Source organism: Gymnoscopelus braueri (assembly GCF_963280865.1).
Source record: "Gymnoscopelus braueri genome assembly, chromosome: 20".
Classification (NCBI taxonomy): domain Eukaryota; kingdom Metazoa; phylum Chordata; class Actinopteri; order Myctophiformes; family Myctophidae; genus Gymnoscopelus; species Gymnoscopelus braueri.
The window spans coordinates 12,100,100-12,113,758 of record NC_137622.1 but is presented as its reverse complement, the minus strand read 5'-3'; the positions used below and the strand labels follow the sequence as shown (position 1 = coordinate 12,113,758).

The window sequence follows — 13,659 nt, the reverse complement described above, 5'->3', positions numbered from 1 at the left end:
AAAAAAAATGTTTTTAAAGGAAGAAAAAATTATGTGTGATACGCCTGCAGGCCTCAGCTAGCAGTTCTTCACTTCTCTTTTCGAGTGTCTTTTTATAACACTTAACACGCCATCTTTTTTCCATCCATCTAGCATTTCTATGCTCCACCTTTCTGACTTCTGAATTGATACTCACTAATGCGAGTCAAGGGCAGGTATTCAGGGAGTGGGAAAAGTCCAGGCTTTTGGCCTCTCTAGTGCAGCAGGAACGCTACATGGACCACTAATGGCCATGATGAGTTCTGCCCTGTCACTTCCTCTCGACCTTTTCACCCCAACGTCCTCGACACTGTGGCCCCAGAGTCTGAGGGTCCGTAGTTAAAAAACCCTCCCGCAGTCAAGTAGCTCCCCTACCCATCTCACACACACACACACTCACACTCGCACACAAAGTGACGCCCCCCAGCCCCTCTCCATGTCAGCGATCATCCTCACGAAACAACGACCCAGCACTCCAAACACTTGAACCCCTAATTATGTATTTACATGTTCTCTCGTCGGCGCCCCCCACCCTCCACCCCTCAACCCCATCCATCCACAACACCCATCTGTCTGCGGGGGAGGAGGGTCGCATTCCTGATCTTATTAATCCCTCCGTCCCCTGTTGCCCGCTGCGACCCACTCTTTCACTCTCCCTTCCTGTTTTAAGACCCCCGGCAGTAGACTAATTCCTGGCGATGGATGGGGGGGGGGTGGGGGGGGGGGGGTGAATAGGCCCTTTTTACCTTTTTCGTACAGGGAGCAGGGGGAGCTTACTCCGTCTTTCAACACCCTGAATGAGTGCCATTTGCACAAAGCACCATTTAATCACATTACACGGCCAGAGTCTGAATAGGCGACATCCTCGGCCGCTCCATTGTCAGACAAATCTAGATCCTGTTTTCATATGCGAGGCTTAGTCCATTCTCACTGCCGTTACGACGCCATTCCACTACATCATGGTGATGTTTATTCATTTATTTATATGTTTATTTGCATGCAGTGGGAGTTCATTTACATGTATGTCTTTCTTTTGTTTGTTTATCATCTGAATCAGTGATGTGAAGACAATAATGGCTGGAAATAATTTTGAAAAACAACAACAGCGAAAAAAAAAACATTATAGTCTGTGCAATGTATTCATATTAGAATGACAATGAGCTGACGCACCTCCTGGCCAACAGACAGCCACGAGGCTGGAGGAGAACCAGATGAATCCGGTTTATAACCGAACGTCTTTTACTGCAGAGAAATGAGCTAAATAATTTGAAATAATACAGAAATGGAGACGGGAAAAAAAACAAAAAAAACAGTGGGTGTTCATGGATGTGTTAGCCTGTTGGAGCCTTTACTTAACAGAGCCAAGCAGATGGAGCTGCATTAACAGTGAATAATTTTATTTAGCTAAAGATGTTTGATTTGTTTCTTGCTGGCTGATGCGTTGAATAAAAGAAGATATGGAGAAGGCCAGGGTTTAACTTTGGATTGTTTATAACTTTTAATGATGAAACTTTTCTCTCCGTCAAATACTGGATTCTCTTTTCACAGTTCAACCAGCATATGCTCCTAACAACTCTCTCAGACTCCTTTTCTCTCGCTCTCTGCCCTTTTAAATTTTGTCTATTGGTATCTCTCTCCTGAACTCCTACTCAATTTACTTCTGTCTGTCTGTCTGTCTGTCTGTCTGTCTGTCTGTCTGTCTGTCTGTCTGTCTGTCTGTCTGTCTGTCTGTCTGTCTGTCTGTCTGTCTGTCTGTCTGTCTGTCTGTCTGTCTGTCTGTCTGTCTGTCTGTCCGTCTGTCTGCTTTCCTGTCTGTCTGCCTGCTTTTTGTCATGTCTGTCTGTCTGTCTGTCTGTCTGTCTGTCTGTCTGTCTGTCTGTCTGTCTGTCTGTCTGTCTGTCTGTCTGTCTGTCTGTCTGTCTGTCTGTCTGTCTGTCTGTCTGTCTGTCTGTCTGTCTCTCTCTCTCTCTCTCTCCAACTCGCTGTCTGTTTCCTCCTGTAGCTCTGGACTCCAGAGTATCAGGTAAAACACACACACACACACACACACACACACACACACACACACACACACACACACACACCCCCACACACACACACACACACACACACACACACACTGCTCCTTGACCTTTATTATTGCTGCTTTTTTTTTTTAATGGACTGAGTGACATGCTGCCTACTGGCTGTTCATCTCAATCACCATGACAACACATGTTGTTTTAGTTGAGTACCCAATCTTAGAATAGGACGCTTAAAGTTTCATCCTTTTTACGTTAGCAAAGATGAAGAACATCTTACAGTATAGCTGCAGCTTTTTTCCATCGTGTCTGTCGGGGGAAGGACATAAACAAAACAAACATGTACAGTAGCAGCCAAAGCTTGTGTGTACAGTAGGTATTTAAAGGTCACGTAACGTGACCTTGAGGCCTCTCTGGTCAAATGTGCACCCAGACGAGTAATTTCTCTTTTCCAAATGTTTCCCTTTCCTCGATCACGTAATAGGAGCAGTCAAGATAGGATATAAAGGTAAATTGAACCACTATTCCAACTCCCCACCCCCCCCTCGAACCACCACCACCACCTCCTCCCACCCAACCACCCACCCCCTCGAGGGAGATTTGTCACCAACAACCCCCTCCCTCCGTCCCTTCCTCCTCTGCTCTCTGTTTCAACCCTTCGCACGGCGTTCTTACACACCTGTTTCTATGTCCTCCTGGTCGACCATAATGTTCTCCTATACACGTCGCCTCATCCCCTGTTGTCTGAACCGGTGTCACACGATCAACACTCCCTCCTTCCTCTACCTGTCTAAATCTCCGTTGTCTCTGCCAGATTAAACTCCCAGATTAACCGATGTGCTTCCCAGTTGGTGTTTTGTCACTCTTCCCCTCTGCAGACAAAAAGGAATGCGATCTGGCAGCAAGTGCTCTGTTTGTGTAAATGTGGAGAATCTAGACCCCCCCCACACACCCCACCCTTCACCTCACACCCCAACCACCCCTCTTCCTCTTCCCCTTTAGACTTACCTCCTCCTTTGATGTTGCTGTGCACTTCACATGAGACATATTTCAGACTGTGCTGAGCTGAATTTAGGATGTCGCTAGTCGCTACGCTGCTGCTGTCAGCTGTAAACCACACTGTTGTTGTTGTTTTTTTGCTAATCCAATTAAGATGTTTTTTTTTACCGTGTACTTTTTGTTCTGTTTTTACAAATCGTAATCTGGAATTACAATTTGCCATTGAGCAGATGCTCTTCTCCTGAGCGACTTAGAACGTGTAAGATCGGAGTGCATGAACACTAGTCAACCAGAGACAGACAGGGTAAATCGTCACATAGATAAGAGTGCCAAGAAAACAATTGTTCTTAATTCTACACTGGTTCTGCTGTGGAACAGGCTTTAAATGGGTTTAAATGGGATGTCATTGTCATTGATTTTTTTTTTGTAAAAGAGCTGGAGAGATTGGGAGACCCCTGTTACTGAACAAGCAGTCTATAGCTTAGTCTATGGGAATACTACTACCTTAACTTAACTTTTCTTACATATTACACATCCCCAGGGGACACCAGGGCTCTCTATACATGGTCCTACGCTAGTATATCTGCTATTCTCGCCAAATGTTCGCCCCTAGAATAGGGGCGCTAGAGTGTGACATACCAAAGCCTATACCGCTTGTGCTATAACCACGCCCCGCTTCTGTGACGAACGCGGAACTGCCTCTTTTCTACCAAAAACTACGCCCCGGTTCTGCCTCTCTCGCCTACAACAACTGCGGAAAAATGTTTTGGCCGATAAAGTGTAGTTTTTGACGGCGACGGAGGCACGCCGTCTCAAGCAAACTTGAGACAGTCAAGTTTGCTCGTGGCACCGAGCAAAAGCACCGCCAAGAGGCACGCAAGAGGCACCGCCGAGCGAGCTACAGTATAGCGAGCGAGTCGCCATGCCGAACGTTGCGAAGTTCGCTTGAGAAAAACTCAGTGCTGTCCGAGTTATGTACAGTATAACCATGCAGGCAAAGTTTCAACTCCAGTCTTCAAAGAGAAAGAGAGCGAGAAGCAAAGTTGAGTTGTGCAGAAGGTGGTTTTCCCTTGACAGCAGAGCCGTATTGACACCGTGCTGCACTGTGCTAATGAACTGTGATTCTCACATTATACTGGCCTGCAGCATTAACTCGTGAAATCCATTCCTCCTCGACTCGCAGGTGAAACTTCCTGCAGCTCATGTGAAACGACAGTAACCCCAACCCCCACCCCTCACCCCAGTCCTGTCAGAGGTGTAACTGCACTGTATGTCCACCCAGATATTGTCATTTGTTTTTCTTTATTCGTCCTTCCCTTGTCCCACCCACTTTCCCAACCCGCTGTCCAGTGATAACCTGACCCCCCCGCCACCACTCCCTCCTCTCTCCCTCCCACACCCTGACCCCTCCCTCCCGTGCTGTGTGGCTCTCGATTGGCCCGGATTGCCGGAGATGTGTGTGATTGACGGTTGTGATGTGTCGACAGACGGCTGTCCCGGCCTGTGTAACAACAACGGGAGGTGTGTGCTGGACCAGAACGTGTGGCACTGCATCTGCCAATCAGGATGGAGAGGACTGGGCTGCGATGTCGCCACGGAGACGCTCTGCTCGGATGCGAAGGACAACGAAGGAGGTGAGGAACAAAATGTTGTGTTTATCGTCTGAGTATTGCAATATTTGGCAAGGAGACAACTTGTTGGTATCAACAAGTTGTTGATGCCATGTCGCCACTCTCGCAACACCATGTTGCAAGAATTCATGAATTAACCACCTTCACCCTGCATAATTTTTTTGGGCATAAACGAGGCAGCTCTACAAGCTCACGACAAGCTCTGTCGATCAGCTATAAAAAATAAAAAAATATCATAGCTAGGGTATCTCTGTGTAAATAATCAGGGATGAAAACATCTCCTTTGAGTGTCTGCCTGCCAGCTGTACTGTGTGTGTGTGTGTGTGTGTGTGTGTGTGTGTGTGTGTGTGTGTGTGTGTGTGTGTGTGTGTGTGTGTGTGTGTGGGGGTGTGTGTGTGTGTGTGTGTGTGTGTGTGTGTGTGTGTGTGTGTGTGTGTGTGCATCCATGCGTATAGGCACCACTACATGGTGTTAGTACACAACAGAGATTCAAACAGATGATGCTCTCATGTCATGTTGTCATTTGACAAAAAAAAAGAAAACTCCCAAACACGACCATCTGTCAGCGCTGCATCGTTGTGTAGAGGTCAGAGTTCAGTGAGTCTCTCCCTGCGTTCCAGACGGCCTCGTCGACTGCATGGACCCCGACTGCTGCGCTCAGATCTCCTGCCAGGGTCAGAGCTACTGCCGCGGGTCACCTGACCCCGCTGTCATCGCAGGCCAGGGTCGGGGCTCGGCCTCCTCCTCCACTCAGCCCGCCTCCAAGGGCTTCTACAACCGCGTCAGCTTCCTGATTGGTCCTGGTGGGAGTCACGTGATACCTGGGGAGAACCCATTCAACAGCAGGTAAGACAGCCAAAGTGATGTACAGTACTTTTTGGAGACCTTCTTAATCCCACAGGGAAAATTCAGTTTCAGCTTCACCCAGATGATGGCTGCTCAGTAATGATGAACAGTTTTAGGGGTTAAGTGTTTTGCTCAGGGACACTTTGACATCTATTACTGGGCGGGCCGGGAGGCGAACCAGTGACCAGACAGCCTCTCGACCCACTAAGCCAGAAGGAGCGAGTGCATTTTCCAGCAGCGGAAGCTGCCACGGAACTGCCGGTGGAGGAGCGGCAGCTGTCGGCAGTGACTGCCGGCGGTGGAGTGTCGGGCTGCCGGCGGAGGAGCGGCAGCTGCCGGCGGAGGAGCGGCAGCTGCCGGCGGTGGAGCGGCAGCGCAGAATCAGTAGGACTGTAGCTTACTAATCCTTGTAAAAAAATATTACTCCGCCGCCGGCAGCTCCGCGGCAGCTCCCGCTGCTGGAAATTGCACTCGCTGTCCCTCCACTAAGCTATGGCTGCACCCAATCTTGAGTTTAATTGCATCTATAAAACTGAAAATGTTTCATGAAATCCCAGTTATATTATTTCTAGAAAGTATACACTCATTATGACGATGAATTATGTTATATTATTATGAATGCTCAGCTTTTGGGATGGTGCGTTTCAGGAGCTTGCACACTTCAAGCCAAAGATACTGCACCGTAGCGGCGCTTAATGAGTTGAAGTGTCAGTTTTTAATGATTTGGTGTGTGCTGTTAGTTTACGTTGGCATGCTGGCAGTCGGGGGACACACCTGCGTCTCTGGAATTCAACTGAAAACATTAAATAATTGCCCGTCCCTGTAATTTCTGTCTCTCTAAAGTGGACGCAGCTCTCCACCACATGATGTCCCATTTATTGCTGCCAAGCCTAACGTTAAGTGGATGTGAAATCCTCAGGTGCTGTAGAGCCCTTTCACTTCTCCAAAAAGGTGCGGATGAAGAGTACTGTTTGGAGGGACAGAGGTATATTTTCATTCCAAAGCATAAGGTGTTGGCAATAATCTGTCATCCTCACTGCTTACATGTCTTAACTCACAGGTTTTCAAAGTGGGGGCTGTCTTTTTTTTTTTTTTAAAGCCATTTTGCAGTAGCGGGCCTCAGCTAAAGGCTATGGCTGTTTGGAGGTCTTGGCATGGAAACGTTCCGGAACCCCGTCATCCCTCATCCAATAATTGTATCAACTGAGACCTAGATAAGCAAGTGTGTCCACTGTAGAGATGCTGGTAACAGAACCCTGTCCGACAATATTTGGAGAGTAGAAACCACAGTTTACAAGGAACATGCTGCCAAGATGGAGGAGAAACAAATGATGACATTATTGCTTATTCTTTGTTGACAAAACAAATGTTCTGTGCACTGATAAGATGTTCACCTTGAACTGTTTTTTTTTAGAGAGAGAGAGAGAGAGAGAGAGAGAGAGAGAGAGAGAAAGAGAGAGAGCTGGCCACTTCCCTTGTGCATTGTTTTATTTTCATGAGATAGACCATGCATAGCCTAGAGCAGTGCACAAACCTCAGCAATTGATGAATCATTTGTGTACTAAAAGAAGCCAATGTAATATTTTTTCCCCTTCAGTACACTCAGGACAAACATGTACCGGTAACCTGTTTTGACCAAAAGCAAGGTCTCCTTCAGGCAAAATATACCTTTTTTTTCAAGGCAAACCAAAGTCTGCTCTTAAAAGTATATTTTGGTAAACAGCAAATAATAATTTCATTGACATTCTAATGTTGCTGTCAATTCCGGGACCCAATCAACTTTAGCTTTATTGTCACATCACAAGTTTGTAGCTGTAAAAGAGGGAGTGACAGTTTTGCAGTTTCAAGAAAAGAGTCATAATGTAGATAAGAGAGTAAGAAACAAATGAAACAGAGTCATAACACGAGGACACAGTGTCAAATATACAATGTCAAACATACATAAGAAACATGGTCAAAAAAGGAATACGATTTTGCAGAATATGCTTCTTGTGCAAGTAGAGACATTTGCAGCAGATATACGTAAATAGCAACAAATATAGAATCACAGGAGTCTTATGCAGGTGAGAGGCATCACTTAGCAGCAGATATCAAACATGTAAGTGTATACATAAATGATAGTGCTATTGCAGCAGCAGTGGAGTATATTCATAGTCATATTTACCGAACATGAAGTGATAATGCCTGTGAAGGCCTGTGTCGTCAAAGCTGACATGATGACAGGACTCAGCACTTGTTCAACGGGGAGAACCGTTGATGGTTGACAGGTGGAAATTGCCCCATAGTCTGGTGTAATGGCTTTTGATACATAGGTATCGCTTGCCTGGCAGTTGCATGAACAGATTGTGGCTGGGTGGTGACTGTCCTTGATGATCCTCTCAGCAAGTTTTGGTCCTAACCTACTCACTAGAGCAGGGCTACTCAACTTAAGATGGCTCAGGGGCCACTCAGAAAAATACCAAAAGTCCAAGTGCCGCAAGCTAAAAATGTCGGTCCTATTTTGGATTTTTCGATTTTGTAACACACTACACATTGTTATTGTTATAAGAAAATGTACATTTTGACTTCATATTCTTTTCACTGTAGCTGTTTATTTTGTGTGTATATCCAGTGGCACCAGTTCAGCAAAAGCTAAGGTATGGCAAGGTTAGGGTTGCCAACTCCCAGAGATTGAAATAAGGGACACCTATCCTGGGTGCGCGGCAAAACCTCGCGGCCGAAAAGAATTGGGGGTCAAATCCCCCCCAAAAAACGAAATGCATAGGAAACTATGCATTATACCTGTAACAATTGACGCACCTGTATATATCTGTCTGTTTGTTTTTGGAAAAAAATTAAGCAACCCATATATTTGAACGGAAATGTATATTTTTATCCTGTGCATTAAAAAAAACAAAAAAAACATGAGGGGCCACAGAGACGCTGCGTTGGGGCCGCATGCGGCCCACGGGCCGCGGGTTGAGTAGCGCTGCACTAGAGAGTCACAGTCGCTCAACTAGACACGGAGGACAATTACCCGGCTTTCGTCGCTAAAACTGGGTGGAAACAATTAGAGATTGAAGAAATAACTGCAATGCACAACCAATCCAAAGGCTTTATGGCGCTCCTTCAAATTTGGGGGCGGTGGTTGAATGGCATGATTGGTTTCCAAAGCATTGGGCGTACTTTGATTTGCGGCTGTTCTCGCAAGTGTTCTTGCAGCTACCATTTATTTATGGATTTGGAAGTCCAGTAGGCAGACGTCTCAGATCGTCTGGCAATGCAAGTCTACCAACCCACAGTCTCTGCACCACTGGCATACAGGGAAGCAATGTAACAAGTAGCAACCTCCACCTCACATTCAATCTGACACACATTCATACCTTGGAACTGTCCAGCAGGCAAGGTTTCCTACCGTTGGCCATTGAGAACACGTCACCATATCTGCTGTTTTTGTTATTTTTGGGATTTTTTTTTTTCATGCCCAAAATAGGGATGCCAGGTTGAAAGTGGGTAACTCGGAAGGCCTGATTTATGAACTGTATATGAGAGAGGCAGAGCAAGTTTTCCTGCACCTTCCGTTCAATTTCCGCTTGCAACCTGTGTGAAATGAACGTGTGATTTCCTAAGACAGGAGATAACTATGCAATCAGTGAATGGAACCGTCTAGTCGCATCTGTACGTGTGAGGCATGTGGAATATGTGCAACACAGAGCCCTCTGCCAGCTCAGGAAACAGAATTAAACCCAACGTCAGTGATGCTGAAATTTAAATATGGATTATTGAAGTGACACAACAACAAATCATTTTTGAGGGATGCAATGCACCTCCAACTGTGAGAAATAGAATTTGGGTGATTATTGCTCCTGAAATAAATGCAATAGGAGCCACGAAATGATGGTATTTACGAAGGTAAATGGCTGACGTCTCCCTAGAATCCAGGGTATTTAACCATACTAGAGGTTCGGGCCACTACGCGGCCCTCACACCTACGTCAGAGTCCTGCAACGGGCCGGGTACCCGCGGATACCCGACGGGTACCCGTGTTTGACGGGTGAAAACGGGTGAAAATTTTACTTTGATAAGATCACGGGTATGGGGACGGGCGGTACTGAACTAATCGCGGGCGGGTATTATTTTATTGTGAAAATCAGAGAGCACTGTTTCCGCCCAAACAACGTAACTTGTGTAACTTAACACAGCACAACGGCATGGAGCATGCTGGTCAGTTATCTTAACTCACAAAAACACATTGAACATCCTGTTAAACCTTCAAATTAAAACCATCTGAGATGACGTAAACAACGACACATGTGTGCTGCGTAGATGCGCGTTCGCACGCGTGTCTTAAGCTTGCTCCTCCGTCTTCACTTGATTTCTGTACAAACCTGACCACTGAATGTAGCGCTGTTGTTGAAGGCTGCTATCTTTTTCAACACACTTTTCAATAGGATTTACATTTTACACGGGTAAACGGGCGGACAACGGGTCGTTTATTTGACGGGCGGGGCGGGTCTGGTTCGTATTTTTAAATAATCACGGGTGACGGGTCGGTCCACGGATCTGAGTATTGACGGGCGGGGCGGGCGCGGTTTCTCAAAATTGGACCCGTGCAGGACTCTGACCTACGTTATGCCGATCCAACCAATATGTCTGAGTCATAGTGTCGGAGGCTTTGTCAGAGTACCCGTTGTACCCGTCTGTTTGTGTCTCTTTTATGCCCATATATGGAGATCCCTGATGTCATTAGTATATGCGCATACCCTGTATATTGGCATGCCCATATATGGACATATCGGTCGGATGCGGTTCTGGACAACCGGATCTCCATATATGCCTATATATGGGCATATCAGGTTTGTTTACGGTTATGTCTGAGGCATAGTGACATGCCTATGTATGGGCGTATCTGTTTTGTTTATGGTTATGTCTGAGTCATAGTGACATGCCTGTATATGGGCGTATCTGTTTTGTTTATGGTTATGTCTGAGTCATAGTGACATGCCTGTATATGGGCGTATCTGTTTTGTTTATGGTTATGTCTGAGTCATAGTGACATGCCCTTATATGGCCGTATGATCGGGTTTGTTTATGTTATGTCTGAGTCAGTGTGACGTGGCCGTGGTCCTGTGGGTTTTGTATCTGCACCATACCAACACATCCAATACCTGGGACAGCTAACAACTATTGTTGAAGTGAAGTTGACTAGTGTGTCTAAATCTGTCTCCTCGCTGCAACTAGAGCTGACATCACCACCACAACCTATAGCTTTAATATACTGTACCTGCACTCATTTGCATCGGATCTCATAGAGACGGACAATTTCCACGCAAATCTGACCCTCGCAAATTGCGTGGGTCAGCAGAATGCGTAATCAACCACACCATCTCCTCATGTTATCTGTGCGATCCTCCCATAATACATCCATATGCATGAAGTAGAGAAGTGATGACACGCACGGTGCACTTCAGAATACAATCAACCTGCGCTTGTATGCTGGTGTGCTTATGTGCTTGATAAATAACACAAATGTTTCTAGGTGCAAAAATATGTTTGAAATGAGATGCAGCAGCCTTAGTACTGTACATCTGGTTCTCAGAGTGTAAAAATGTAAGGGTTCATTTTTTTACACACTCATAAATTAACATTCAGGATTATACTGCCCAGTACAACCACAGTCTTAACCCATTAACTCTTTGACTGCCAGAAATAAAACATAATTTGCCAAGCCACTGCCACTAACCTTTGAAAAATCATAGAATATTCATCTCCAGTGTGATTGATCCCCCGATCGCTTTAAAAGACGTATCCGAGTCTCGTAGAATCGGGGGGGGGGGGGGGGGGGGGGGGGTTTGTCGATCACGTGACCCGCTGCTTCTTTCCTTCACTGGGAGCCAAACGGTGATCCATAGTCGAGCGAACAGTGCCATCTACTGGAAAACCACTCAAAACACAAAATATCGTCATTCTCGTCATCGCCTTAGCAAAATATGACGAGAAATCTCGTCATTGGCAGTCAAAGAGTTAAGACCTGAGGCCGATTCTACAAATGTCTTCAAAAATAGTTTCTGAAAAAATGTTTCTAGTCAGTGGTTCTCGAACTTTTTCATGCCGTGGACCCCCATCTCAAAATATTTTGTTCCAAGGACCCCCCCCCACCCCCCCCCCCCAGAAGCAGAGATTAGAATTAAAATGTTCGCTTTAAAATAATATATAATTTATATATCTTTAAATATATTATATTGAAAGATAAGAAATAAGAAATCTAAAATGACCAGATGCGTTCCCGGTCTTAATGAGTTAAACTCTTGGCCAGTGGCCCAGTACAACCTACAGTCTACTGCTGGCTTAATAAGAGGATCAGTCCTGCAGCCACACTTCTCCACCTACTGAACTCCAAATATTACTTTTCTTTATTCTTTCCTTTTTCTTCTTCTTTTTATGAGCTATTTCCACACATGAAAGTGTTATATTGGAGGAAATGGGTGCTATCAGAGCTGTTAAGCTGAACGTAAAGCCTTGATGTAGAGATAAGCACTTTTCATCCAGGACTGATATGAAGCAAAACAGACATTACTGTGAGAATAAAGCACCCGGACTTGATCTATTTGCAAACTGAGCAGTCAGTATTTTTGATCAAGGCCTCCCCCCCCCCCCCCCCCCCTCTCTCTCTCTCTCTCTCTCTCTCTCTCTCTCTCTCTCTCTCTCTCTCTCTCTCTCACACTCACACACACACACACATCTGTTCAAAATCATGAGCCCCTGCTGATGGAAATGAAAATGTCTGCCAACTGTGTGCAGAAAGCTTTGGGGATATTTCCTTCAGTAGTTTAGAGTAATCCTTATGTAAATAGTGCTCTTCCGAAAATATAGAATGAGGCACAACACACACCCCCTGCCGGCCCCTCCCACCGGGCCGGTAAGAAGTAATCCTCATCTTTTATTGTCTTCAGCTTACTGAGGATGTCATAGCACACGCATTAGACTTCTGTTGCTCACAATATTCTCCTCCGAGAAGTCAGTTTTCATCTCATTGCGAAACACAACACTGTCTGTAGAAGCTCTGCAAACAATCACATGTCCCACACACAATCAACATGAATTACCTTTTGGTCATTGTAGAGAAAAGCTGTTGAAACCAATAACTTGATGGAATAAAAACATGGTGCAGCTACTGTATGTGAGGGTTAAATCTGTAAAATCATAATGTACAGATTGTATCCGGGAAGCATACTGGAGTCTGAGATACATTCTCCCATAGTAGTCACTTGTGGTTTGGCTGTTAATAATTCATTTGTTCGAAACCGTTCCAGAAGATGCCATGTAAAAAAATTATAATCATCCTTTGTTAGGACTGAAGTTGTAGCTGCGTGCGTGCGTGCGTGCGTGTGAGCGCGTGTGCGTGTGAGAGAATGTCTAGCTGTATTGCACTTCATGTCTGACAGCAGATATACAGTTTTTGAGTACAGTTAGAGGTCATCCTTCCCTCCTTGCTGAAGAGAGATAGCCAAGACCCAAGAGAGAGGATGAGAGTTGTTTTCATTGTGTGGTCGGGTTTCATATCTCCACAGCAAACTCTTCCTTTCCCTTCCGATGGCATAGAGAAAGAGAGAGAATAGAACATGTGTTGTGGTTAAGTCCCTGGGCACTATCATAATACACCCCTCCACACACACACACACACACACACACACACACATACACACCAAACACTCCTCTTCGCTATGCACTCTCCATCTTCTTCCAGAGCTACCGTGCGAGACAAATGACAGATAAGGATGCGCACAATTATACGATTCATTTCCAGGGCCACGGCAGGTGATGTGACTCTGTGTTTATTTGGGGTTCAGCCCTTGTCGGATGAGTCTGTGTTCTGGAGAGAGATTAATAGAGTCTACAGGCAGAGGGAAGCGTGAACCTATTTCAGCTCTTAAGTGCCCTTGCTCAGCCAGACGCTAAATAAAGAATGGGGGGGGATGGTTTTGTTAGGCGTCTGGCAGGGTAGGTGGAGGCGGGGGTTAGGGTGGGGTGGCTGTAATCAGAGTGACGATGGCTGTTGATCATACCCCCATCTCATAGCTGTAATGACCCGTAGATAAACTGGCAAAATGAGACGTGTCTTTTTTATTATTTTTTTTCTCCTCATGCTCGCCTACAAAATGACA

At 45.6% G+C, this 13,659-nt stretch overlaps 1 protein-coding gene across 3 annotated transcripts in view; it reads left to right on the top strand.

The window, feature by feature from the left end:
• LOC308076259 (teneurin-3) overlaps positions 1 to 13,659 on the top strand; it is a 129,995-nt gene that overhangs the window by 52,346 nt on the left and 63,990 nt on the right. For 2 of the 3 annotated variants that reach the window (XM_080416468.1, XM_080416467.1), the window contains exons 10-11: positions 4,526 to 4,672; positions 5,290 to 5,515. In XM_080416468.1, the coding sequence (XP_080272594.1) occupies positions 4,526 to 4,672; positions 5,290 to 5,515 (373 nt within the window). Of the gene's footprint in view, positions 1 to 2,529; positions 2,548 to 4,525; positions 4,673 to 5,289; positions 5,516 to 13,659 lie in introns of all 3 variants that reach the window. The other variant, XM_080416466.1, reaches the window with a different exon arrangement.